This window comes from Aspergillus saccharolyticus (genome assembly GCF_003184585.1).
Source record: "Aspergillus saccharolyticus JOP 1030-1 unplaced genomic scaffold BP01scaffold_20, whole genome shotgun sequence".
NCBI classification, from domain to species: Eukaryota; Fungi; Ascomycota; class Eurotiomycetes; order Eurotiales; family Aspergillaceae; genus Aspergillus; species Aspergillus saccharolyticus.
In genome coordinates, this window is record NW_020290630.1 from 339,989 (window position 1) to 362,265 (window position 22,277).

At 53.3% G+C, this 22,277-nt stretch overlaps 9 protein-coding genes across 9 annotated transcripts; 7 read left to right on the top strand and 2 right to left on the bottom strand.

Annotated features, from left to right (window-relative positions):
• Window positions 1-105: 105 nt before the first annotated feature.
• BP01DRAFT_342827 (ankyrin repeat domain-containing protein) lies at window positions 106-1,340 on the top strand. The gene is made up of 6 exons (XM_025573495.1): window positions 106-189; window positions 257-282; window positions 347-475; window positions 533-655; window positions 715-1,044; window positions 1,094-1,340. The coding sequence occupies exons 1-6, from the start codon at window positions 132-134 to the stop codon at window positions 1,142-1,144; spliced, it is 717 nt and encodes a 238-aa protein (XP_025430432.1). The 5' UTR covers window positions 106-131; the 3' UTR covers window positions 1,145-1,340.
• BP01DRAFT_83304 (M protein repeat protein) lies at window positions 1,272-4,190 on the bottom strand. Its single transcript, XM_025580149.1, has 3 exons — window positions 3,936-4,190; window positions 2,400-3,883; window positions 1,272-2,335 (listed from the first exon to the last, which is right to left on the bottom strand). Exons 1-3 carry the CDS (start codon window positions 4,108-4,110, stop codon window positions 1,391-1,393), a joined length of 2,604 nt encoding a protein of 867 aa, XP_025430433.1. The 5' UTR covers window positions 4,111-4,190; the 3' UTR covers window positions 1,272-1,390.
• A 365-nt stretch (window positions 4,191-4,555) lies between these two features.
• On the top strand, window positions 4,556-6,457 carry BP01DRAFT_357765 (H(+)-transporting V1 sector ATPase subunit H). The gene is made up of 3 exons (XM_025575275.1): window positions 4,556-5,042; window positions 5,100-5,619; window positions 5,675-6,457. The coding sequence occupies exons 1-3, from the start codon at window positions 4,739-4,741 to the stop codon at window positions 6,285-6,287; spliced, it is 1,437 nt and encodes a 478-aa protein (XP_025430434.1). The 5' UTR covers window positions 4,556-4,738; the 3' UTR covers window positions 6,288-6,457.
• A 445-nt stretch (window positions 6,458-6,902) lies between these two features.
• Window positions 6,903-14,669, top strand: BP01DRAFT_298821 (uncharacterized protein; the record flags this gene model as incomplete). Its single annotated transcript, XM_025571927.1, has 5 exons — window positions 6,903-7,098; window positions 7,163-8,507; window positions 12,065-12,932; window positions 12,984-14,515; window positions 14,579-14,669. The coding sequence occupies 5 exons, from the start codon at window positions 6,903-6,905 to the stop codon at window positions 14,667-14,669; spliced, it is 4,032 nt and encodes a 1,343-aa protein (XP_025430435.1).
• A 512-nt stretch (window positions 14,670-15,181) lies between these two features.
• BP01DRAFT_357768 (Apq12 family protein) lies at window positions 15,182-16,432 on the top strand. The gene is made up of 2 exons (XM_025575276.1): window positions 15,182-15,431; window positions 15,741-16,432. Exons 1-2 carry the CDS (start codon window positions 15,416-15,418, stop codon window positions 16,265-16,267), a joined length of 543 nt encoding a protein of 180 aa, XP_025430436.1. The 5' UTR covers window positions 15,182-15,415; the 3' UTR covers window positions 16,268-16,432.
• Window positions 16,433-16,484: 52 nt separating this feature from the next.
• BP01DRAFT_83364 (uncharacterized protein) lies at window positions 16,485-16,921 on the top strand. Its single transcript, XM_025580150.1, has one exon. The coding sequence runs from the start codon at window positions 16,601-16,603 to the stop codon at window positions 16,817-16,819; it is 219 nt and encodes a 72-aa protein (XP_025430437.1). The 5' UTR covers window positions 16,485-16,600; the 3' UTR covers window positions 16,820-16,921.
• On the bottom strand, window positions 16,922-18,251 carry BP01DRAFT_83365 (putative signal sequence-binding GTPase GPN3). The gene has a single exon (XM_025580151.1). It carries the CDS (start codon window positions 17,921-17,923, stop codon window positions 17,024-17,026), a length of 900 nt encoding a protein of 299 aa, XP_025430438.1. The 5' UTR covers window positions 17,924-18,251; the 3' UTR covers window positions 16,922-17,023.
• A 492-nt stretch (window positions 18,252-18,743) lies between these two features.
• Window positions 18,744-20,630, top strand: BP01DRAFT_321420 (S-adenosylmethionine synthetase; the record flags this gene model as incomplete). The annotated part of the gene is made up of 4 exons (XM_025572728.1): window positions 18,744-18,826; window positions 18,901-18,958; window positions 19,070-19,097; window positions 19,148-20,630. 4 exons carry the CDS (start codon window positions 18,744-18,746, stop codon window positions 20,146-20,148), a joined length of 1,170 nt encoding a protein of 389 aa, XP_025430439.1. The 3' UTR covers window positions 20,149-20,630.
• Window positions 20,631-21,576: 946 nt separating this feature from the next.
• On the top strand, window positions 21,577-22,221 carry BP01DRAFT_83410 (uncharacterized protein). Its single transcript, XM_025580152.1, has one exon. The coding sequence runs from the start codon at window positions 21,694-21,696 to the stop codon at window positions 22,081-22,083; it is 390 nt and encodes a 129-aa protein (XP_025430440.1). The 5' UTR covers window positions 21,577-21,693; the 3' UTR covers window positions 22,084-22,221.
• Window positions 22,222-22,277: the final 56 nt, after the last annotated feature.

Below are 22,277 nucleotides of genomic sequence, written 5' to 3' on the forward strand. Positions count from 1 at the left end.
TCTGGTTTTCCGCATGTAGTGGTGCCTGAGGCCAAAGATCAGGTGTCGAGGCCGCTCATCTCCGCATGTGCAGGCCAACATCCATCCGATCATCCAAAGCCCCGCCCGCAAACAAGAAAACAACTGCAATCATGAACACTAGCACGGAAGCTAAATTTCCTCTTCATGAGGCTGCTCGGGAGGGTAAAGGTAGGTCTCTATATCTCCATTCAGCATTCAAAAGCGCAACTAAGTACTAAAAAGCTAATCTACAAAGTCGCGGTTGCCGAGTCTCTGTTGACTGTATGTTACGAACTGTCCCCGCACGGGTGACGGGCAGAAATATGTCGACTGACATCTTCTGCAGGCCAATCCCAAGCTCGCAGCCACCAAGGATGACGACGATCGTCTTCCAATTCACTGGGCGGTAGCCTACAATCACCTCCCGATTGTGGAGCTGCTCATCTCAAACAAGCACTTTGATCCAGACGTGGAGGTAAGCCATCCGAGCAGAGATGCACGATGGCAACAAGCCTGCTAAGAAGCCTCATAGGATGGGTCAGGCTGGACACCGTTGATGATTGCCGCAAGCTTGAAGAACGCCGAAGGGGACCCCATTATTGATCTTTTGTTGAAGAAAGGCGCTGATGTAAGCGTGAAGAGCGTCTCTGGACAGGTGTGTACCCAGCGAGCTATATCTACTGACTGTCATCGTAAATGTTAACCATTCCATAGAACGCTCTTCACTTTGCAACTTCGAAAGCCAACCTTTCCACGGTCCGTACGCTGATTGCCAACAAGTGTAGTGCCCGGGTCAAGGATAGACGCGGTCAGCTCGCGCTTCATCGGGCTGCGGCTATTGGATCCACCCCCATCATCAAGGTCTTACTCGAGGATGGCAAGAGCCCGGTGAACGCAACTGATGTCGACGGACTGACCGCGCTGCATCATGCGATATCCGAGGGACATGGCGATGCGGCGATCACGCTACTCAAGGCCGGCGCGGAGGCAGACAAGAGAGACTCCAGCGGGGTGTTGGCCATTGATATGGCACCTGATAACAAGGTACGACTGATGTATATCAAGGCGAGTGCCTGGGCTAATGATTGCGTAGGTTCGGAGCTACATACTACAGACAGCGGAGAGGGAGGGAATAGACTTGTAGGACCGTAAAAACGTAATAATTGAAAATGCGGTGGAAATTCCATACCGGAGTCCGACACAATGTCAATAACTAATGAAACTCGATACCCGGCGTCTCTTCAGACTCAACACAGATTCAATAAGCTTTCAGCAGGCACATGTATCACGTAACATCGTGTATAGCGAGATCTAGCCCGCAGCAAAAACTTTCTATGTACAAAGGGACATATCTAGATAGTAAAAAAGCAACGGCAAAGGGATAATAGCCTCATTTCATCGTATTGTCGACCAACTCCCGGTATATTTTTTTCAGATCAGCAATATCTGCCTCTAACTCGTCCACCTGCTCGCTCTTTTCGCCCAGCATCTCCAGTGTAGTCTGGTACCGCTGGTCGAGTTCCTCGAGCCGCTGTTCAAGCTCGTGCACGCGAGTATCAGAGGTTCTCTTCGCCTCAACCTCCCGCATCAGATCTACAACCTGTTGTCGAGCTTCGTCGCGCTGCGTAGTGATCCGAGCAAGCTCATCCTTCGATGCAGCGCGTTCACTCTCGAGCCGACGGACGGTGGCACTCATGCGCTCGACCAACTGCACTGAGGGCCCTGCGCCAACTGTCGACTCTGAAATAATGTCATTAATGCCGCGTGAAGGATTTGTAGGCGCCCCGCCGTATGCTGAGGGAGTGGCAGAGTGACTGAAGAGTTCATCATGCTCGAAATTGATCGAAGGCGTTTCCGGAATAGGTAAATGTATCGAACTAGTTGCAGTCGAGGGCGAGAGAATGGATTGTGTGGATAGGGGGAATGAGTTCTGGCGTGAGAGATTGCCCATATCGGGCGAAGTCGGCAATGTCGAGGGACGGCGACTGGTTGATCGATAGTCGGACAACGTCCCGATAGGCTCTAAAGCACTGGGCCGACGACTGTAGGCCACTGGTGATTGCGTTCGAGGTTGCTGCAGGAAAGCCGGCGGCGAAGATGCCTGCTCGCGCAGTTTTGCTCGCTCGTCTTCGAGTTTCTGCCCCCATGAGGTTTCGATAATTTTCTGCTGTTCAGCAAAGTCTTTCTGAGCCGTGTCTAAGTCGGCGGTAGCTTTTTTGAGCCTTTGTTCCAGCTTCTGGATCTCTTCGGTGGCCTCCTCGAGTTTGCTCTCAAGGTCGTGCTGGGTCTCTTTCGCGGCTTCGAGCTCCTCCTCTATACGTTTCACCTTCAGATTCTATGCACGAAAAGTCAGTCTATCGGTCACCATTTAATTTCGTCGTTACAGCGGTAGTGCTTACTGCCTCGCGTATCTTTCGGCGCATCTCGCCCTCTCGCCGTGCGGCCTCGTCCCGCTCCTTCTCGGCATTGGCCAATCGAGCAAGCAACGAGCCCTCCAGGGTCTGCCAATTTTCGCTAGCCACAGCGTACTGCGTCTGGAGGGTCTCAATTTGTCGAAGTAGTTTCACTTGCGTGTCTCCAGACACACCGGAGGAAGCTTCCTCAGCTCGAAAGCGAAGGGACTCCATTTTGCTCTCCAGCATCAATTGCTCGTTCTTGAGCTCTACTTCCAGCATCCGGGCCCTCTCTTTCTCCTGCTCTATGGTAGCTTGTAGATCGCTGATTTCGCGCCTCAATTTCCCTTCGGTAAGCTCTCTTTCTATTTTCACGCTGGAGATGTCCTCCTCCAACTGAGTGGCGCGGCGCCTCTCCTGCTCAAGTGCCTCTGACTGCGCCTTAGCTTCAGCTGCCTCCGCTCGAGCAACGGCTCGTGCTAGTTGTCCCTTCATTTCCTGCACTGTTTGGCTGAGGGCATTGCGCTCTGCAGTCAAAGCTTCGAATTCTCGGGACACCTTCATCTGCGAAGAAAGCAAATCACTGGCCCTCTTCTCTGCGGCCTCTGCTCGTTTTGCCCGAGCTTCTGCACTGCTGAGGTCTCGTTCGAGTTTCTCCGTTTTCTTCTTGGCTTCGCTCTGGGTTTTTGCATTGTCGCTTAATTGTTGTCTCAACTTTTTGATGACTGTTCGGTGATCCATTTCCGACTTGGAAAGTTTTTGACCTTCATCAAGCAGAAGGGCTATTTTCTCGTCCTTTTCTCTGAGCTGTCTTTCTAAGCTCCCCGGTTCTGCCGTTGTAGCAGCCTGCTTGGCGGTTTCGGCGGCTTCCTTCGCGAGGTATTTGAGCTTAGACTGCAGTGCATCAATCCGCTCGATGTAGCCGTGCATTTCATCTTGCCAATGAGATTCGGCAATTTTGTGCTCGGCCTGCAATTGAGCAATCGTCTTCTCCTGACCGTTTGCAAGGTTATCATTGGGTTCTTCAGAAGGCTCTGAAGACGGAAGTGATGTAGGCGCAGACAATTCCGAATCGTTAGCGAGGGATTCTGTTATATCAGGAGTAGAGCTGGGCACAACAACATCTTCAGGGTTTTCCATCGCAGTATGCGGAGACAATGCGCTCTCGTTCAATAGCGGGCCATTGTCACTGGACTCTCGCGTACGCCCCGAATCGGTGCTACTACGCAACGCAGCTGCGACTGAGGTTCCATCGACTTGACTTGAATTGCGTGAGTGGCTTGCTGATCCCGTAACTGCTTGCCCGAGGCTGGGTTCAATATCCATACTAGATCGGGCGCCGTTGCTGGGAACAGGACTAGTAACAGGTGACGAGTTCCGACTAGAGCCCTGCGTGGAGAGAGGACCTGGCGCATTCTTCACCATTGCCCGAGCTAGGCGTTCCTGAAGCCGGTCATTTTTGCGCGCATTGGATGAACTGCGGGAGAGGTCTGGGGGCAGTTAGCGATCCGACAGCCTGGCCTAGGCGAGAATGGAGCGTACTTCCGGTTTGCTCTGTCGGCTTAGTTTTCGGGGCCACATTTTTCGCTTGTCCTTGCTTCTGATCCTCCTCTTCCGCTAATATTTGGTCTAATCTCGACTCAACGCCCGCGACAGCCTGTTGTAGAAAAGAGCCGACCTTCCACTTTGGCTTATTGCCTTGCGAATTCTGGGCCATGGTGACGATCTGAGTGCTTGTCTATAATCCAGGCGAGCCTTTCTTTGCGCATGAACAGTTTGCGCAATCCTTAGTAATAGGTCATGCAGCGAGATAATTGTATGTCATCAACGGCAGCTCGTCAAGAGAGTGATGCGATATGCTTCGAGTTGGATTGTTGTCACCGAGCGGGGAAGACGAGGCCAGAGGCGAATAAAATGGGGGGTGGTCGGAGTAAATCGGACGTTGAGAGGTCAATTAAGGCAGAAGGAACGTGAAGATGCGAAGATTGCGAGCAGAAATAGCCAACTCTGGACGGGAAGCCAAATGGCAGCCTGGGATGATGCAGCTTGCGTGGACGGAGAAGTTGCAGCGCAACCAGCCGGGGTGGCTTGGCGATCGATGGAATGAATGACCGTTTACTCAATCAAGCCCATCATCCATTGCTGCCAGTCGTCGGACGGGCCCGAACCACCTCCGACCTTCATCTTTCCCTCAGCTCCTCCCACGCCCCTCCTGTTGTCGTCGTCGTTCTCCTCCTCCTTCTCCCCCACTTCTGTTCTTCATTCTTCTACTCCTTCTACTCCTCCTTGATTGTCGCTAGTCTCTCTTCCGGTTGGATTCCTGTCCATCTATTCCAGGATCCATCATGTCGTCGTTGCCCCTGGAGCCGCCCACGTATCTCAGCTCGCTGCAGAACAACATCCGAGCTCGCCCTATTCCCTGGGAGGGAGCTGTCCGTGCTGGCAACATCACTGATGAGCACCTGAAGAAGATCAAGGCCGTCGATAAGGTTCGCAAAGAGCAACGGCGTCAGACGGTTGAGGGCGATCTAGCTGGATATGTTAGTCTGCTGGCAGGCGGGCCTGAGAGCAAAAGCGTGCTGGACTCCGCCGCCAGACGAACGGACATCGTGCAATGCATCCTCGTGCTGGCCGCGGACTTGATCAACGGTAGAATCTCATGTGCTCTTTAGACACCATGGACTGGTATTGATGAATAATTACCAGATGTTCCTTCTCTCGCAACGGCTCTAGTCACCCATCCCGACCCTTACAAGCCATTCCTCCCCCTCTTGCGTCATTCGACCAACGCTGAAGACCCTATCCCCTTACTCACCTCCACCTTCCTGACAAGCCTGGTATCAGTCAGTCTGTTCGCATCCTCGAAGCCAGCACCGCGCGATGACGAAGCGCTTCCGCAGTTGTACACTTATCTCTCTACTCTGACCCAGAATCAAGACAGCGGGCTGCAGGATATCGGGGTTCAAGAGCTGTCCGCACTTCTTCGCACTGCAAGAGCGCGTGAGCTCTTCTGGCAACAAAGGAAGCAGACTGTTGATCCTCTCATTGAGATCCTGCAGTCCGCGACCGGCTCGAAAGATAGCAGTTCGAGCACACTGGCAGGCAGTACGCGCGGAATTGAGCCTGGTCTTGCAGGTGGTATCGGACTTCAACTCCTGTACAGAGTATTGCTTGTGCTGTGGCAGCTGAGCTTCGAAGGTGAATTGGTCGGAGATGATCTACAAAAGTACGTGGTGCGATATGTCGTTACGAGCAATGAGGCTAATAGGTGCGCCAACTAGTGATTATGAATTTGTTCAACTCTATACACACCTTCTCCGCCTGTCCCCGAAGGAGAAGACGACACGGCTACTCCTCGCTACCCTGAACAATCTCCTTTCCAGCAACCGCACGACTCTGCTTCCAGTCGCCGTCTTCGTTCGCCTGCCCGCGCTGCTGGCGAACCTCTCCGGTCGCCACTTGACGGATGAAGATCTGCTGGAGGATCTCCAGGCTTTGACAGAGCTTTTGGATGAATACACCAAGACACAGACGACGTTTGACCAATACGCGGCAGAGCTGCAATCGGGCCATTTGCGGTGGTCGCCTCCGCACCGGAACCCTACGTTTTGGAAGGACAACGCACGGCGCATCCTAGACGATAACAACGGTGCACTTCCCAAGAAGCTCGCAGAGATTCTGTCTAAGAGCTGGGACAATGACAAGCAGGTCTTGGCGATTGGATGCAATGATGTGGGCCATTTGGTCAAGGTGCTTCCCGAGCGGCGGGCACAGCTGGAGAAACTGGGCTTGAAGACGCGGGTCATGGAACTGATGGCTGACAAGGACGAATCGGTGAGGTGGGAGAGCTTGCGAGCTGTAGGAGAGTGGCTGCGCTATACGTTTGACGACTGAGGGGGGCGGAAACCCGTACGCTCAAACCGTGCTTGATCTTATTTTGTCACATTGCTCTTTGTCGTCCGTATGTACTGGGCTTAGACGAGCTATCCTGGGCTGCTCTTGTATGAAGTACTTGTAAATTCTGCACTGGTCAGCGTAATTTGCCTGAATGTGAATATTTTTTGAATGCGCTCAGTTGAAGGTCATCAGGATCAGGTTTTGGTTCCATCCGAATTTCTCGGAAATGGAGCGGTGGATGCCGCCCGCGCCTGCCTTATCAATCAATTAATCAACCGTCCGTCGAGAGTCGTCGGAATTTGCTGCTTATCGCCGCCACCGGCATGTTGTGGAGGGGCGACTTACTATCCTCGTGCTCATACGGCAAATTCAGCTTCCCAAGCCGGTCGCTCTCTGATTCTCCTTCTCGAATTTCTCTGCAGCAACTGCCTTTGTTTCACCCCACTGCCCCTCCATCCGCTGTGGAATCCGGTCGATCTGCGCCCCTGGATCTCTCCACCCTGGGGTAACCGAACATCCGCGGAGAAAAACAGAAACGAAGTCCCTCCGGCCCAGGAACGAACCACTAAGTCTTTCGAAAGCAGCAGATCTCGAATCAAAGCACAACCACACATGTCGCGATCCTTCACTGGGTGCAAGCGATGTAAGGCCCGCCGGCAAAAGTGTGACGAACAGCGTCCCAGTTGTGGTCGATGTCAGCTAGCCAATACACCGTGCCGATATGCGATGCAGCTGCAGTGGGGAGGGCGGGCTTTCTCGCGCTCGCGGTTCGGAGCCTGCGTGGGTAACGGAGGCATGCATAAATTGGGTACGAGCTCTCATAGGTACTTTTTTGTGGTGTCCCGGTCCCTAATAGAACGGCTGTTGTCTAGAGTATTCACCCGGGGAGTTCATCTACACCACCAACTCATCCTCTACGGCACTATCGCTCGGCTCAATGATCGGTGGTTCCTCGTCTACTTCTACAGCAACGACGACCGCTACAACTAGTCTAAACTACTACATAGACCCGTTCGCCTCCCTCTCGACAGATCAAAAGTCTCTCCTCCACCACTTTCTCAATGATGCCTCGCAAATTACCGCCTGCCATTCCGGCATGCAACAAGACATTTGCAAGATGCTGGTCCCGATGGCTCTGCAGACACCGTCTCTGCTTTACGCAACTATGGCTCTCTCTGCTATCCACCTACAGGCCCTCCACAATCAATCCGAGAACGTCAAATCCGCCCCAGAAATTGCGCGCTTCATGGCTCTCAGCCTGGAGCACTTCCGCAAGGAATTGGAGAACCCCGCCAGCCGAGGGTCCGATGCCTTGCTGGCCACAGCACGCACCCTCTGCTTAGCTGAGATTCATTCAGGTGCCATTCATCCTCATTCGTGGCGTGCACACGTCGCGGGGGCGAAGGCCCTCATGGATTCCTCCGACCAACGCGGAGTCCTGTCTCCGGGATCGCCTGAGGGATTTCGTCGTTATCTCGACCGGTGGCACCGGTCAATCGTCTCACTAACAGCGTTGACAGGGAACGGTCCGCCCATCGGGGAGGAAGCAACTGTCACCGAGAAGATACACGATACAGCGACCCCGGATTACCTCGATGACTACTGGGGATTCACAGTCAATCTAGCCGCGATCTTCCGAGCCATCGGTGCGGCATCTTGGCGCGAGCATCAGTATCTACTTCAGCAGCAGGGATCTGGGCACGATCCGGCGAGTGGGGACACATCTATCAATATCGACGTCGCGCACGAGGCAGCCACGCTTGAGAACGCCCTTCGTCGACTTATGGCAGCTGAAGAGATTGGAACTCAGCCAACCTTCTATCCCGGGGTCATGGAGGGACTCTCACCTGACAGCGTCCGCCAGCTGATGCTCTGCAACGAGACGTTTCAGTGCAGCGCGCTCATCCAGATCCACCGCCGCTTGTATAAGACACCTGCGTCGGCACCCGTGGTGCAGGACGCAGTCAAGCGGATCCTGGAATGCACAGCACAGATTGGGCCATCTCCGGGCCTGAGCCCCTGGGTGTTGCTCACGACACCACTATTCATTGCGGGATGCGAGGCGCGTGGCGCAGATCGACAACAGGTCCGCCAGCTCCTGGCATCACTGCATGACACGATCCGAGTGCCGAATGTTCTGCAGTCGTTGAGGTTGTTGGAGCAGTACTGGGGGAATCAACTGGATGAGAATGAGGGATGGACTCAGTTCTTGGGTACGTTGCTCTCCGCTTTCATAACTTTTGATTGCTAATAGGATGTCAGATCGTATGAGAATTGACTTCATCCCATATTGATTGAATAAACGGGGGCCGTTCCTGTGGGACTAGGGTTCCACCAGAAGCTTTTATGTGGCACGATTGATGCATGTTTATATTAGGGTGCACTCTGTCCATAGATAGGGTTTTGAGTCACCTTGCTTTGTGCTATTTTAGCGACGAGTTGTTGGCGTTGGTTCATTTATTTCTGCGGGCTTTGCATCTGCATATGGCAATACTTTCGTTCTTTATCTGCTAGTACTCCGTAGGTGGTATTTCCATGAGACGCGCGAGGTTGATCCACACAAAGGCGGGATGGCAAACAAAGGGATCCCGCAGGTAACCAGGGATTCAGGGGGGGGTGGGTAGTGTTTGCCCGTGTATGTAAGACAAGACCCTTTCTTCCCTTCAGTCGAGATCGGTTCCAATGCGCAATACCGTAGAAGTGCGTACATGTAAAGTGTACTAGTTTACTCGTGCCTACATTCCATCGCATGTTGCAACGGTTTCTCCAGGGGGTTGAACACATACTGTGCACGTAGCCAAGCATCGATCCTGGGCGTGTCAATATACTACCTCACTATATCAAAGGATCGCTTATTCTATACTTAGAATCCTTCCTAAAGCAACAGTCACGCCCACACCTAGTCGCCCGCTTCCTGGGCACAGACATATGTAGTTTAAAGCCGCCAGTTTACTCTAAGGTAAGTGATTAGTAGTTACACCAACTGGGTCCCTATGTATGTGCATCATGCATAAACACCCCACTGTACCACTAGCAACCATCCCCGAGTGACTAACTCCTCCCTAACTAGACCTCTTCTCCGGCGGCTAAATTTCACCACCGAGGAATTACGGAGTAGTCGTCTCAGAGTTTCGCGCGCGCGTGCGTGCGTGCGTTAGGTTACGTGCATGCATGATTTTGCCATGCAGATAAAGGCAATAGTTGGAAGTTGGAGGTAAGAATAGCGGGCTTGGCTGGGAAGTAATTCCGTACTACCTCGTACCATAACTTATAGGCAGTACACACCTGTAGGCTTTTTAGCCGCCGTTGGATCCAGGGCTGCCCGGAGTACATAAAGCTGGAGGGCCGGGTTGCGTTGAGTGCTTGGGTCCGCGGGTCCGCATCCTTTGCGGGCGCCGACTAGTGAATTCTGGTCCTTTGGTTCTACAACTAAATAGGGTAGGGGCAGAGGGGGTCATTGCGCTCTTCCTTGTCAGGTCTCTTACGTATGAAATAGTAGTTAATTTCATTCATAGTTGATGACTATAGTGCTGCTATTCTACAGTACCCGAATTGCGTAGACAATTGTACACTGTATATATCGCTGCAAGTGCTGTATAGTGGAGCCCCTGCATGGACATCAATCATTTCTCGAACCGAGATGATAGACTTTCCTCCGTAATCTCCAAGCGATCTTCAAAGACCTAAAAGATAGTCAACGCGGCCAACAAGCAGACATACATTCAAATCCAGCAAGGATAGTCATCCACAGACTTTCTGTGAGAGTGTCAATCCTTGGCCCGAGTGGCAGGCAACTGGTTGGTAACGGACCACTAGTCGGCGTTAGTTGCTTTCGGGGGGCTGGTCTGTTCTCTCAGCTCCTTTTTTTCTTTTTTTCTTTTGTGGCCATATGCTGACTCAGGCCAACTGCTTGGCTAAGCTAGTGGGTTGGTTCTTGACAATGGTGATACACTGGTGTGCAATGTGCATATAGTGGTTGGTATAAAAAGTTGCTTTTTATAGATATGCCCTACCCTGGATTGGATTGGGAAGTCCTACGTCCATGGGTAGGTACTGTAAAGTGGTGGCAGGTGGTGCAGTAGGAGAAACGAAATAGAATGACCAGCAGAACGGGACAGCCAGCCGGATAACCCCTGACTTGCCGCCCGAGAGCTGGTGGGGCCGATCGGCCACCCGGCTGGGCTCACGGTTATCTTCGTCATCTTCGTCTTCTATATAGAGTTACAGCATGGTTGATGTGGATGGTGGTGTAGTGGTGGTGAGAAGGGTAGTGATGCTGGTAATATAGGGACAGACAGTATGGAGGAGAAGAAACTGAGACCGTGTTGAAGATTTCTCAGCTCAGACTAAGATCGCTGTAGTGATGAGCGGAGCGTCAATGGAAACCATTGTTCCCCAGTCATTTGTATAGAGACTACTGTATGTAAACTACTAACTTACTGTGGATCCTCTTTGCCTCTCCTTTTTTCCCGCGCGCTTCTGGCCTCGCCCTCTCTCTCTCTCTCTGTCTGCTTCTGCCAATCTCATCCCCTTTTCAGTGAAGTTGCCTGATTAATCCGAATTGATTATTGCCTTTTTCCTTTTCAAGCTTTTCCTCCAGATTTCCCGTCTTTTTCCAATCAACTAATGGATCCTCTCCTATTCTTTCCATCTTCCCACACCAAGTCTCAGTCTCAATCAAGTCTTACCAAACTTTCTCTCTCTCTTACTTTTCCGTCAGCCATGAGGTTTACGGCGATCCTCAGCTGATTGTCTTTGATCTGCTTTGTTCCTGTTCGTGTCATTTGTCTCATCCTCACCAATTAGAGTGCAATGGCCCCCGGCTGGACCTCTCCGCCTCCTCCTGCCTCGGGCGGTTTCCTCCCCTCCTCGACTACAATCACCGCTGCTACCGATACTACTGCTTCACCTCCTCCGCCGCCAACCACTATTCAACAAGACGCCGATACTATTATCTCCTATCATGCAGGGAGCCTTGACCCCAACCCCGGTCCGGGGCCAAGTCTCCCTAACTCTCCCATCTCCACTACTTCCTCCTCCCACTCTTCTGCCGCCTGTGTTCCTTCTCCCCATCTTCCTCCTTCGTCTAATGTTCCTGTTCCCCCCTCCCCCTCCTCTCCTACCTTGGTATCTGCATCTCACACGCAGACTCCTTCACTCTCCTCCCCCTTCACTGTGCGCAGGAAGCCGCTACCCCAGAATGTGGTAGACCCCTCCCACTCAGCCAGGCCTTTCTCTTCTTCTTCGTCCTTACTTGCCTCTTCCCCTCGGGGCAATTCGCCTGCGCATCCGGCTGTACTGCCGGCTTCCCCTCCGGCTGCCGGCCAGACACTGGCCTTGTCTCCGGCCTCATCTTCATCGTTTCTGGATTACGTATATGATCGCCAGGACGAGGAAGGAGGAGAAGACGACGACGACCACGACATATATCAACACACGCCTGAACCGTACCCTGAATACCACCGCGAACCAGAACAGCGGCTACATTCCCCCCTCTCTCCTCCCAGGGACCTGGATAGGTATGGTAGCTCGTCGCATCCCTGCCCGTCCCTTCCCCTCCCTCTATAGCTCTCTCTTTCAGGGCTCTGGCCCCTTTGTTACGACCCTCCCTTGGTCTTGCGCGCCTCTTACAGCCCGGAAGCTGGCTTTATCTTTCCAGCTCTTCCCTCGCACGTTCCAGGACTGACACCGTGCTCTTTTTGCTTTTTTTTCTCCAGATTCCCTCGTGGTAGTCCGTCCTCGTCCCATCTCGACGCCGCTTCGTCTATCGGGAGTCCTGCGGACGACAGCGAAGACGACAATCCCATCTACAACATTGCGTATTCCACACGATTCACGAATGCGACTCGGATACACAACCGACTCGTCAGTGAATCCTTTGTTCATAAACGTATCTCGCCCGCTATAAATCCCAAGCGCGCTACCACGATGGCATTGCACCTGCCAGCCAACGGCCCGACCCCGCTGCAGATAGATCCCCCGCGCCGCACTGGCACTTCGTCAACAATGGGGGACAGCAAGCAACCCAAGACTCCCGGCAATAAGATCAGTTCGTTTTTCGGGTGGCGAGCGGGCAATTCCTCTCCTGGCGCCGAGTCTTCCAGCACCGAAATCTCCGAGTCAGGCCGATCACCTATACCTTCACCCATGCCACCGTCGCTGCCTAGCGCTGCTTTCTCGATAACGCCATCCACCACGGTGCCTTCCGATCCAACTCGCCCGCATACATCTCTTCCGCCACGCAATTCGTCGCTTAGCAGCACAAGCATTCTGGAGATGTCCGGAGCCTCAGCCCTGGTGGCGGAGCTCGAGAACGAGCTGCGGGAGATCAGCTCGGAGCTTGCGGGCTCAATTCGACGGGAGATGGAGCTAGAGGACCTGGTTGAACGACTCCAGTCTGATTCGGTTTTTGACACCCCGAACCGTCGGACCAGCGATTATTTCTCCGACTCGGGCAGTAGTTCTATCCGTTACGCCTATGAATCGGGTGGTAGGGTGGAGGACATTGAGAAATACAAGCGTACTGCCGAGCAGGAACGAGCCCAAATGAAGGTGGAACTGTCCCAAAAGCTGCAGGAAGAGCGCGGCCGACGGGCGGCTTCTGAGGCGCACGTCCAGATTCTCGAGTCGCAAGTGCACCAGGTAGGTACGCTCCATGTTCGGATTTCCGCTCGCGCTAACGAATCGTTCTAGCTGCGACGAGAGAGAGTGGATCTCTCTGATATGTCCTCCCGGACCAAGGAGTTGGAGACAGCTCTCGAAGCCACTCGTCGAAAATTGGCGGAAGAGCGCCAGATTAAAGATAATTTCGAAGATTTGCTTACTGCCATGCGGGTTGAGCTCGAGCAACTGCGGAATGAGCGGGACCACCTGAAAGAGAACGTAATACCACAATTGCAAGAAAGTGCTGGCAACTCCCAGCAGCAACCATCAGATTCCTCCGAGGTGGCGCGGCTGATGGGAGAAATTGAGGCATTGAAGATTGAGAACGCCTCTCTGGCGCAACTGCAGGGGAGTCGTTTCGCTTCTATCGCCGAAGAAGATACAATGTCCTCGGCACGTGGCACGGGACTCGGGCTCTCCCGTTCAAGTTCCCTTGCACGTGTGCGCTCAAAACCGAGTGCGCCCACTGGTCTATCCCGATCGAATTCCCTGTCTCGCTCCAACTCAGTCAATGTCAAGGATCGAGGCGAGCCGAGAGAGAACTTGGCTGACCGAATTGAGGACGTCGAGGCTCAGCGGGATGCCCTCCACGAAGCACTTAAACGTTTGCTGGACCGTCAAGCCTACGATGCTCGTGAGTATGAGAAGCAGTTAAAGATGATGGAGCTAGAGCTTGCTCGTGCTCAAATGGCGGAGTCTCCGAAAAAGATTGGGTACGAAAGAGAGGTGCGCAACCTCCGCGAGGAGGTCAACCTCCTTCGTCACCGCGCAGAAGAAGCCATGGAGCAAAAATGGCAGTGTGAAAAGGGTCTTGCAGGGTTGAAGATGGATCTGGACCGTGCTGAGCAGGAGACCACTTCTTTGCGCGTCCTGCTGCAGGAGCATGACATCACTGTTCCTGAGGACCACGAAATTGACCAGGACGGCTTTGCTCAAGTCCTGGTCACTTCGTCCTCCCTTGAAACTGCCTACAAGCAGCTTCAAGCTGACCGGGATCAAGCTGAAGCCAACGTGGCGCAGTCCCCCCTGCTGGCGGAGTCGGTTACTCGGACCAACAGCCTGGCGGAACATGTGCAGCAACAACTTGCAAACAATATCGCTCTGCGTAGCCGCTTGGCCGAGGCGATTGGTAAGGGCGAGAAAGAGCAGCAGCTGTCGGCCGCGCGCATCAATGAAATGCAGGGCCGGCTCAAGGAGATGGAGGACATCCTTCTAATGGCGCAGCAATTCTCCGAGGATGAGATGGCCCGTCATGAAGAGGAAGTCCGTAACCTCCAGGAAAGCCATAATTTGCAGTTGACGCGCGTCAAGAATGGCGCGCGTAGTCCAATGACCCTGTCTCCGAAGCCTCCCAACACGCCATTCGGCGCGCGTTCGCCGCGCTTAGACAAGACGACTAGCGGGGATGGAATGGCGCTGAACGAGGCGGTTCAATTCGAGACGCTGGAGAAGCGCGTCAAGGAGTTGGAGAAGTTGCTCCGCCACGCCGACTCGGAGATGGAGGAGGTGGTCGGTCGGATGAACCGTGCGCAGATCGAAGTCGCCGAACTACAGTCCGATCGGTGAGTTTTCCTTTCTTCTTACTTTGCGGTGACAAGTGATCTTTTTTGACTAACTCTGCCTAGGGACGAGGCATTGCGTCAAACCAGAAAGCTCCAGGCCGAGATTCTGGCTGAACGCGAGGCATTGAAGACGCTGATTGTCTCTTCGAAGTAACCCAGTGGATCGGATGCTGTGCATCCGCCGCCCTTGTATATGGTTGCAAGGACCTCGCCAGAGGTGCATGTATATAGACGATGATCGTCAGCGATTTAGATGTATAATATCATAGACTAATACCGCATTTCAGACGTTAACTGTTGTTCAAGGGATGAGGACTCCATCATGGATGGAGGACTTACACCGCCTGAATAGGTAGGAAAAGCTGGCAGAATCGAGGAAGCGTTTGGACTTATTGGCATGATTGTGAGTTGTTGTTTTAATGATCAAAGCAGCTTTGTCTTACAACCTTCTGAGCAGGATTGGATGAGAGGCTCCTTGCACAAGACAAGGCAGTTTCCAAGTACGAAACAAAGCAATAAGAGGCCGTTTCTTTTGTCTTTGATTCAGACGGAGCATCTATTGTAGGCAAGCGGTGAGACGAAGAGAAGCGCGAATCGGCTCCAACAACACCAGGAGCTTATCACAAGATTTGTTTGTCCAGTTTGTTTTCATTATTTGTCCCCGCCCGGCAACCATCCTTTATCGCCAACTCCTCTCGAATTTCTTTCACATTGCAGAGCATTGCCAGCTTCAAGTCAAAGACTATATAAAAGCTTTAGATATCTGCAAATACACTGCCTTGTTATATCTACAAACTCACCTTATCTGGGCTCTTTTTGCGCCCGAAACAGCTTCCGGCACCAACAATCTCTATAAAGAAAGGAAACGGAACAGACGAAGACAATCACAAGCGCGCAAGGATGGACTTTCTTCCAGGTGAGTCCAACAAGAAATTGAAGCACCGTAGAGCATCACGATCCCTACGCTGCGAGGTCGTTAATCTGCCATTGCCCACTTCAGCCGCAGTTCCAGGCACAGCGGGTGGTGGACTTCCACTTACTGGAGACCTCGTTGGTAACGCCGGTGATTATCTTCACCTGTACCCCGACCTCCTCCCCTCTCAGACAAGCCCTCTGCAACCCCAGAGCCTTGACATTATCCCTCATTTGCAACCTACTTCATCGGGCTTGCCACCATCCTCGCTAGCCAGCGACGCTGACCCAGACCCCGTGGGGCCAACCACAGACTCCATCGCCCAACACCTCTCCACCACCTCCCTCTCCGCCATCACCGCACACCTCAACGCAACGTACCTCACGCCCGCCCTCGCGCACGTCCGCGCCGCCTACATCGATCCCTACCTGGTCCGCCCGGCCGCGGGCTACCTAGCCTCCACATCCTCCTCCAGCACGATGCCCGACCTTACCACCGTGGTGTTAATGCTGGTGATTCTCTTCCTCTCGCTCAAGGTGCTCGACTACATGCGCCGCGTCGTGATGTTCTGGGTTGGACTGGTGTGGTGGTTGGCGTGGTGGGGGACAGTCATTGGGGTCGGCATCTGGCTGTATAACAGCGGACTGGAGCGCGCGGCCAGCGATGTTGGCTGGCTGGTCGGGCTCGTGCGGGGACTTCTAGGAGGGTTTTTAGAGGATATGGATCGTGTTGGAGCACAGCAACGACAAACCAGGATGGATGGGGGGATCTTTGGGGGCAATAATGCTGCGTTTGGTGGTGCGGGGAGGGGACAGCAGGTGAGGCTGGGGAGGTATTGACGGCTTTTGTTTGGCTCTTTTCTTTCTTGGCCCAGGTGGAAGGTACTATGTACGGTGCGAATGGGATCTGTTTGTGGATTGGAGTACGCTTTGTTTATAGTATACTTCTACATGCTTTTCCCTTCGTGCCCACCCTTGCCTTACTCTGGGTAGTTTTGATACGAATGATCATTATTTACTGTTTATTTTTGGGTGTTGTGTGTGGTTTTGTAAAATAGATCTTCTCTTTCAAAGTATGAACTGTACTTTTTGATTTATTTACAGGTAAGCGTGGCATAGCTGAGTCGGCTGGTCGTGTGTAGCATAGTTCTGACGGCTAATAGACGCCAAGCAATGATGCTGCCACTCCGTTCCGATGTCGGTCAGAATGCTTGGCCATCTTTGTGGGTTTCTTGCTTTGCGCATTCTCTTGCGCGTTCTTATCTGGCCAGTTCTCGAATGTGTCTCTCCCTGGCACATCGCATGCAGCTTGAACTCGAACAAGCGGTGGGAGTGACATTCCTCTCACAATCGAAGAGCGCCCCAACGAACCGGCAAATGCGACTCGAATGAATTGCGGATGTCCAATTGACATGCTGCGATAACGAATGTCGGTTATGCGTCTCCCTTGTCTCGAGAGAGGAGGCCATGGTTGATGTGTTGTTCGTCCCAGGCTAATCTTCATTCCTCAAAGAAATCCCCCTGGCCGCAAGCATCCCGCTGCCCCGCATCTTGCCCTGTCTATGTTCCCCTCCCTAGGCGCGTGCCACCCCCCCCTCACATATCTCCATCCTCGTAGTCGACCTCTTGGGCATCGTTGGGCTCGCGCGGCTCCTGCGCTTCATGGTACTGAATGGCATCGTCGATATGACTCAAGACAGCGGCGACGCTATCCTCATCCTGGACATCGAGCTTAAGGAAGGAGACCATACTGAAGTCATCAATGAGCTGGCCGACGGCACGATTGAGTTGATTGAACGATCGGCCGCTCATCAGGGTCTCCTTGTCAGCGGGGTTTTCTCCCTGAACCAGCAAACCGGAATCCTCCTCTTCCTGCGCATCCTGATCCGCCTGCAACAGCTGCACATCCACATTCGTAAACCGCTTCAACTCCTTGCGCGAGATCATATCCTTCACCTGATCCATCTTCGTCAGGATATTCACATGCGGCATCTCCAGCATCAGCATGGCGGACATCGCGCTCAGCGTCCCCGCAAAAAATTTCGCCTTGTCCACCACAAACGTGCTCTCCAGCAGGTAAGCCGCGCAGAGATTAATGTTCAAGGGTCCCGCGCGCGACAGAAACTGCACCAGCGACGGCAGCAGCGGGATGTGTGTGTACAGCTCGATCTGGCCCGGCATGTCGAATATGATCAGGTACTCCTCGCTCAGCGGGTCAAGGGCTTCCGTCAGGAAGTCCAGGTTCTGCAGCAGGAACTCGAAGCAGTAGATCAAACCGCCGTTCGGGCCGAGCCCCAGCTCCTCCATCACATCCTCCAGCGTGATCAGCTCCCGGATGTCGAGGTCGGGTTCGTAGGCAAATGTCTCCGCCGCGGGGTCCAGATTCACGTAGAAGCAGCTGCGTCGGGTGGTTTGGAGTTGTTGGATCACGGCGCTGCAGAAGGTGGTTTTGCCGGCGCCGGCGGGGCCCATTACTAGAACGCCGAATTTAGACATGATCGAAGAGTTCTCCGCTAGCTTGGGAGAGATTCATCAGAAAGGGGGAATCTCCGATGGGTACAGGGAAGTCGGGAATAGCTGCTGGGGCAGTTGGGGGGAGGGTAGGGATGTTGGTTCGCTCGTAAGCGCAAGCTAGTATGGCGAAACAAAAAAGCCCGAATGTTAGTTAGGGTGGTTCGCAATACAGCTGAGCAATCGGCCCCAACGACTCAAATTCAAATTTGACTCGGGCTAGATGAAGTTTGGAGAAATGAAATGGGAGCGATGACTAGCTACTAGTCAGTTCAGCCGATGAATGCGGATGAGCAAGTAGCAGACAAGCAACTGTGCACCAGTAACTTACTCCCGGTCCCGAGTACGTGTGATGGACGATCGCAGTAAAACCGAACAGTCGGGTACTGCCACTTCTCACCGCAAGCATGGACGATTCCTCCTCTCTGATTGGTTCCCACTGCTTTTCCCCGGCCAATTTTTCTCTTCGTCGGCTTTTAAAATTTGCCAGACCTTTTTTTTTTTCCCTGCATTTTTCACTTTAATGCCGACAGTCACCGCCGGAGCCAATCGCGCCATCGGAGAGACATTAATGCGGAGAGGCAGAGGGAGAGACCGGCGGGGCCTCCCTTAGTTTTCCTGTTCCTCCCTTCGGGCCCCCCCTCTTTTTATTCTTTTCATTTCCTCTCCCCTCCTTCGCTTACTTCTTCTTCCTCTCTTCCTCCTCTTTCTCTCCCTCTTCTTCCTCTCGTCAATCCACTTCTCCTTTCTTTACCATCCGTCTTTCTTTGTCTCCTCTTCCCATCACACATCTCCTCTCGTCACAATGGGCAGCGTCGCTAACCCCAAGACCGGAACTTTCCTGTTCACCTCCGAGTCCGTCGGAGAGGGTCACCCTGATAAGATTGCGTGAGTTCTTCACACTTCTCTTTCTACAGGCACTCAATGCCTCTCACCGGCCACAATCACTAACAGTTCGACAGTGACCAGGTCTCCGATGCCATCCTCGATGCCTGCCTTGCTGAGGACCCCCTCTCCAAGGTACGTGCCCCTCCGCGGCGGGTTTTGCGCATGCCCCTTTCTCATTGGCTGCCACAATGTCCTTTTTTCCCCCTGGATATCGGAGCCAATTACTAACGCACCCCCTTTCAGGTTGCTTGCGAGACTGCCACCAAGACTGGTATGTACATTCTTCTCGAATTTGTCCGATTCTTGTTCTGACCGGCCCAGGTATGATCATGGTCTTTGGTGAAATTACCACTCAGGCCAAGCTCGACTACCAGAAGGTCATCCGTGGTGCCATTAAGGACATCGGCTACGATGACTCCGCCAAGGGCTTCGACTACAAGACTTGCAACGTCTTGGTTGCCATTGAGCAGCAGTCTCCCGATATCGCCCAGGGTCTCCACTACGAGGAGGCTCTTGAGAAGCTCGGTGCCGGTGACCAGGGTATCATGTTCGGCTATGCCACCGATGAGACTCCTGAGCTCCTCCCCCTCACTCTTCTCCTCTCCCACAGACTCAACAGCGCCATGAAGGAGGCCCGCAACGACGGCTCCATCCCCTGGCTCCGCCCCGACACCAAGACCCAGGTCACCATTGAGTACGCTCACGACAACGGTGCCGTCAAGCCCCTCCGTGTGGACACCATTGTCATCTCTGCCCAGCACAGCGAGGACGTCACCACCGAGGAGCTCCGCGCCACTCTCAAGGAGAAGATCATCAAGAAGGTCATCCCCGCTGAGCTCCTTGACGACCGCACCGTCTACCACATTCAGCCCTCCGGCCGCTTCGTCATCGGTGGTCCCCAGGGTGATGCCGGTCTGACTGGTCGTAAGATCATTGTCGACACCTACGGTGGTTGGGGTGCCCACGGTGGTGGTGCTTTCTCTGGTAAGGACTACTCCAAGGTCGACCGCTCCGCCGCCTACGTTGGCCGCTGGATCGCCAAGTCCCTGGTCACCGCTGGTCTGGCTCGCCGTGCTCTCGTCCAGCTCTCCTACGCCATTGGTGTCGCTGAGCCCCTCTCCATCTTCGTCGAGACCTACGGTACCTCCGACAAGACCTCTGACGAGCTCGTTGAGATCATTCGCAACAACTTCGATCTCCGCCCCGGTGTCATTGTCAAGGAGCTCGACCTGGCCAAGCCCATCTACTTCCAGACCGCCAAGAACGGCCACTTCACCAACCAGTCGTTCTCCTGGGAGAAGCCCAAGGCTCTTAAGTACTAAGCGTGTTAAGCGCTGTGCCCGAGCACCGACTTCTCTTGTGAGTATGTTTGCGTTACGAATGTGATGATTTTGCTTTGTTTTCAACAACTCAAAGCATGAGCATAGACATGTCAAAAAAGTAATTTTTTCCTTTGGATGTTCGTCCATTTTTTTTTGCATGGTCGTCTCTCCGCACGAGACGGGTTCGGCGAGGATAAATTCAACATGATACCACTTTTCATATATTGGGAGGGATGTTACACGGCGTTTTCGGGAGCGAAAGTCTTCAACAGTGCCTCCTCCAGGGTCCCGGGGAACTCGATGGGACAACCACGAGTGCACTCGGAGTCGCGCAGTGCGTGGCTTTGACATGTGATGGCCGTCGAGTCTCTCGGTCTGGACTTTCGGAAGTTTCCGATGGAAGGAATCGCATCATGGTGTGCTAATTCAAGATTAGCAGTATAGATTAATGAATGACAGGCGTAATGCCTGTATGCTGAGGTAAATTTTTGTAGTACCTTCCGTAGTATGTTTGATGGTAGTGGTTGTTCTTGGATTTCATCGATGGACACGTCAGGGTGTGTGCCTTCACATGTCGAATGGTGCCCGACCAGATGGTCTCCGGTGAATTGACATCAAGGAGATAATCTAGATTCTACCTAATAATAAAAAGCACGCCATCGGCACGAGCAGCTTGCCGTAAGTGTGGGCTCGTGCCAACAGGCAAAAATCTTCTGATGGCCGAGCTGAATGCTTTCGACGGAAGGGCATCAGTCAGCGGCCCTGAGCGAAAACAACTTCTCTCATACAGTAAGTAGTAAGTACTCCTACCGCAGCGCGACCGCCGACCAGAGGGGTGCCAGTCAGCTTCACTTGCTTAGCCTCTAGTTAGTAAGAGTTTTTGTTCTACAGAAGAGTAGTCTATCTTGATCTCACGCAGCTCTAATTAGATCATAAGATCATAAGAGGCCAAGTCTAACCAGAGGACGAACTACTAGTAGTTGATTCCCTTGCGCCTGATTCCATCGGCAGAATCTGGTTTCTCCCCAGTGGCCGCTATTGCCCCCACCGTAAGTTACCGCTTTCTTAATGAGATGCCTACGCCTACGCCTACGCCTACACCGCGCCGCGACGCGTGCAAAAAGGCGGAGGGGGGCGTAGATGGTCAGCCGCGTCGCCCGCATCTCGACTTGTCCCTCACGACTAACTTTAGTTACCATTAAACAGGCTGGTCTTGTTACACGCCAAATTCATTCACTGAAAGCGAGCATTTACTTCTACTTACGTTATTACACTTGTTTGATTCTCGGGGACAGTTGCAGCATGAACTGAATTTATCGGAGCCCTGTATCGACTATCGACTCGCTCCATGGCCTCGTCGCAGGTCTCTTCCGGCGTTCTTCAACCCATCCCTCTGAACCGGGCGCCTCATGCCCAGACCCATTCCAACCAGCAAAATGGCAGTCTCGGTATGCTACCGCCCGTGAAGAAGCGCAAGATATCCTGCGATTTTGGCACGTCTTGCGGGTCGGAGGATTGGATGTCACGGGTGATTACCATTCGGGTATGGCTTTTTTTTTTGTGCTTGTCTTGCTATTGTTTGATATCGGGTTTGGTGTCAATCTGCTGGAATATACCATCGAACACTTTGAGGTGATGGTGCTGATGCACAATCCACACTATGCTATACACCACATCACAAGACTCCCATGTCATGCAAGACTAACAATGGCAATACGAACGAATTCAGGCACCAGTTACATCCCTCTCGCAAGACCCCTTCGTCCTCACCCCCATCGCCCTGATCCCGCGCTCTCGTATCCCCTTCGCTTGGTTGGAGTATTCACCCTCCGGTCCGCATTCCGGTTCGAGCTTGACGTCAACCATCGCACCGCCACTCCACCCCGGTTGTCTTTTCGTGGCGCATATCCCTGTGCTAGAGGTTTGTCATGGTGATGCTTCTGGTGGTAATGGTGCCGGTCGATCGAGACGAGAGCCGATGGTGCTCGCTGCGAGGATGTCGCCCGGCGGGGAGTTGGTGGTTGTGGAGAGGGTGAAGAGGGGGATCTTTGCGCTCCTTCGCGTGGCGGAGGCGGTTGGGGAGGGGGAGCTGGTGGTTGCTGGAAAGGAGGGGGCGCGGGCTGGCGCTG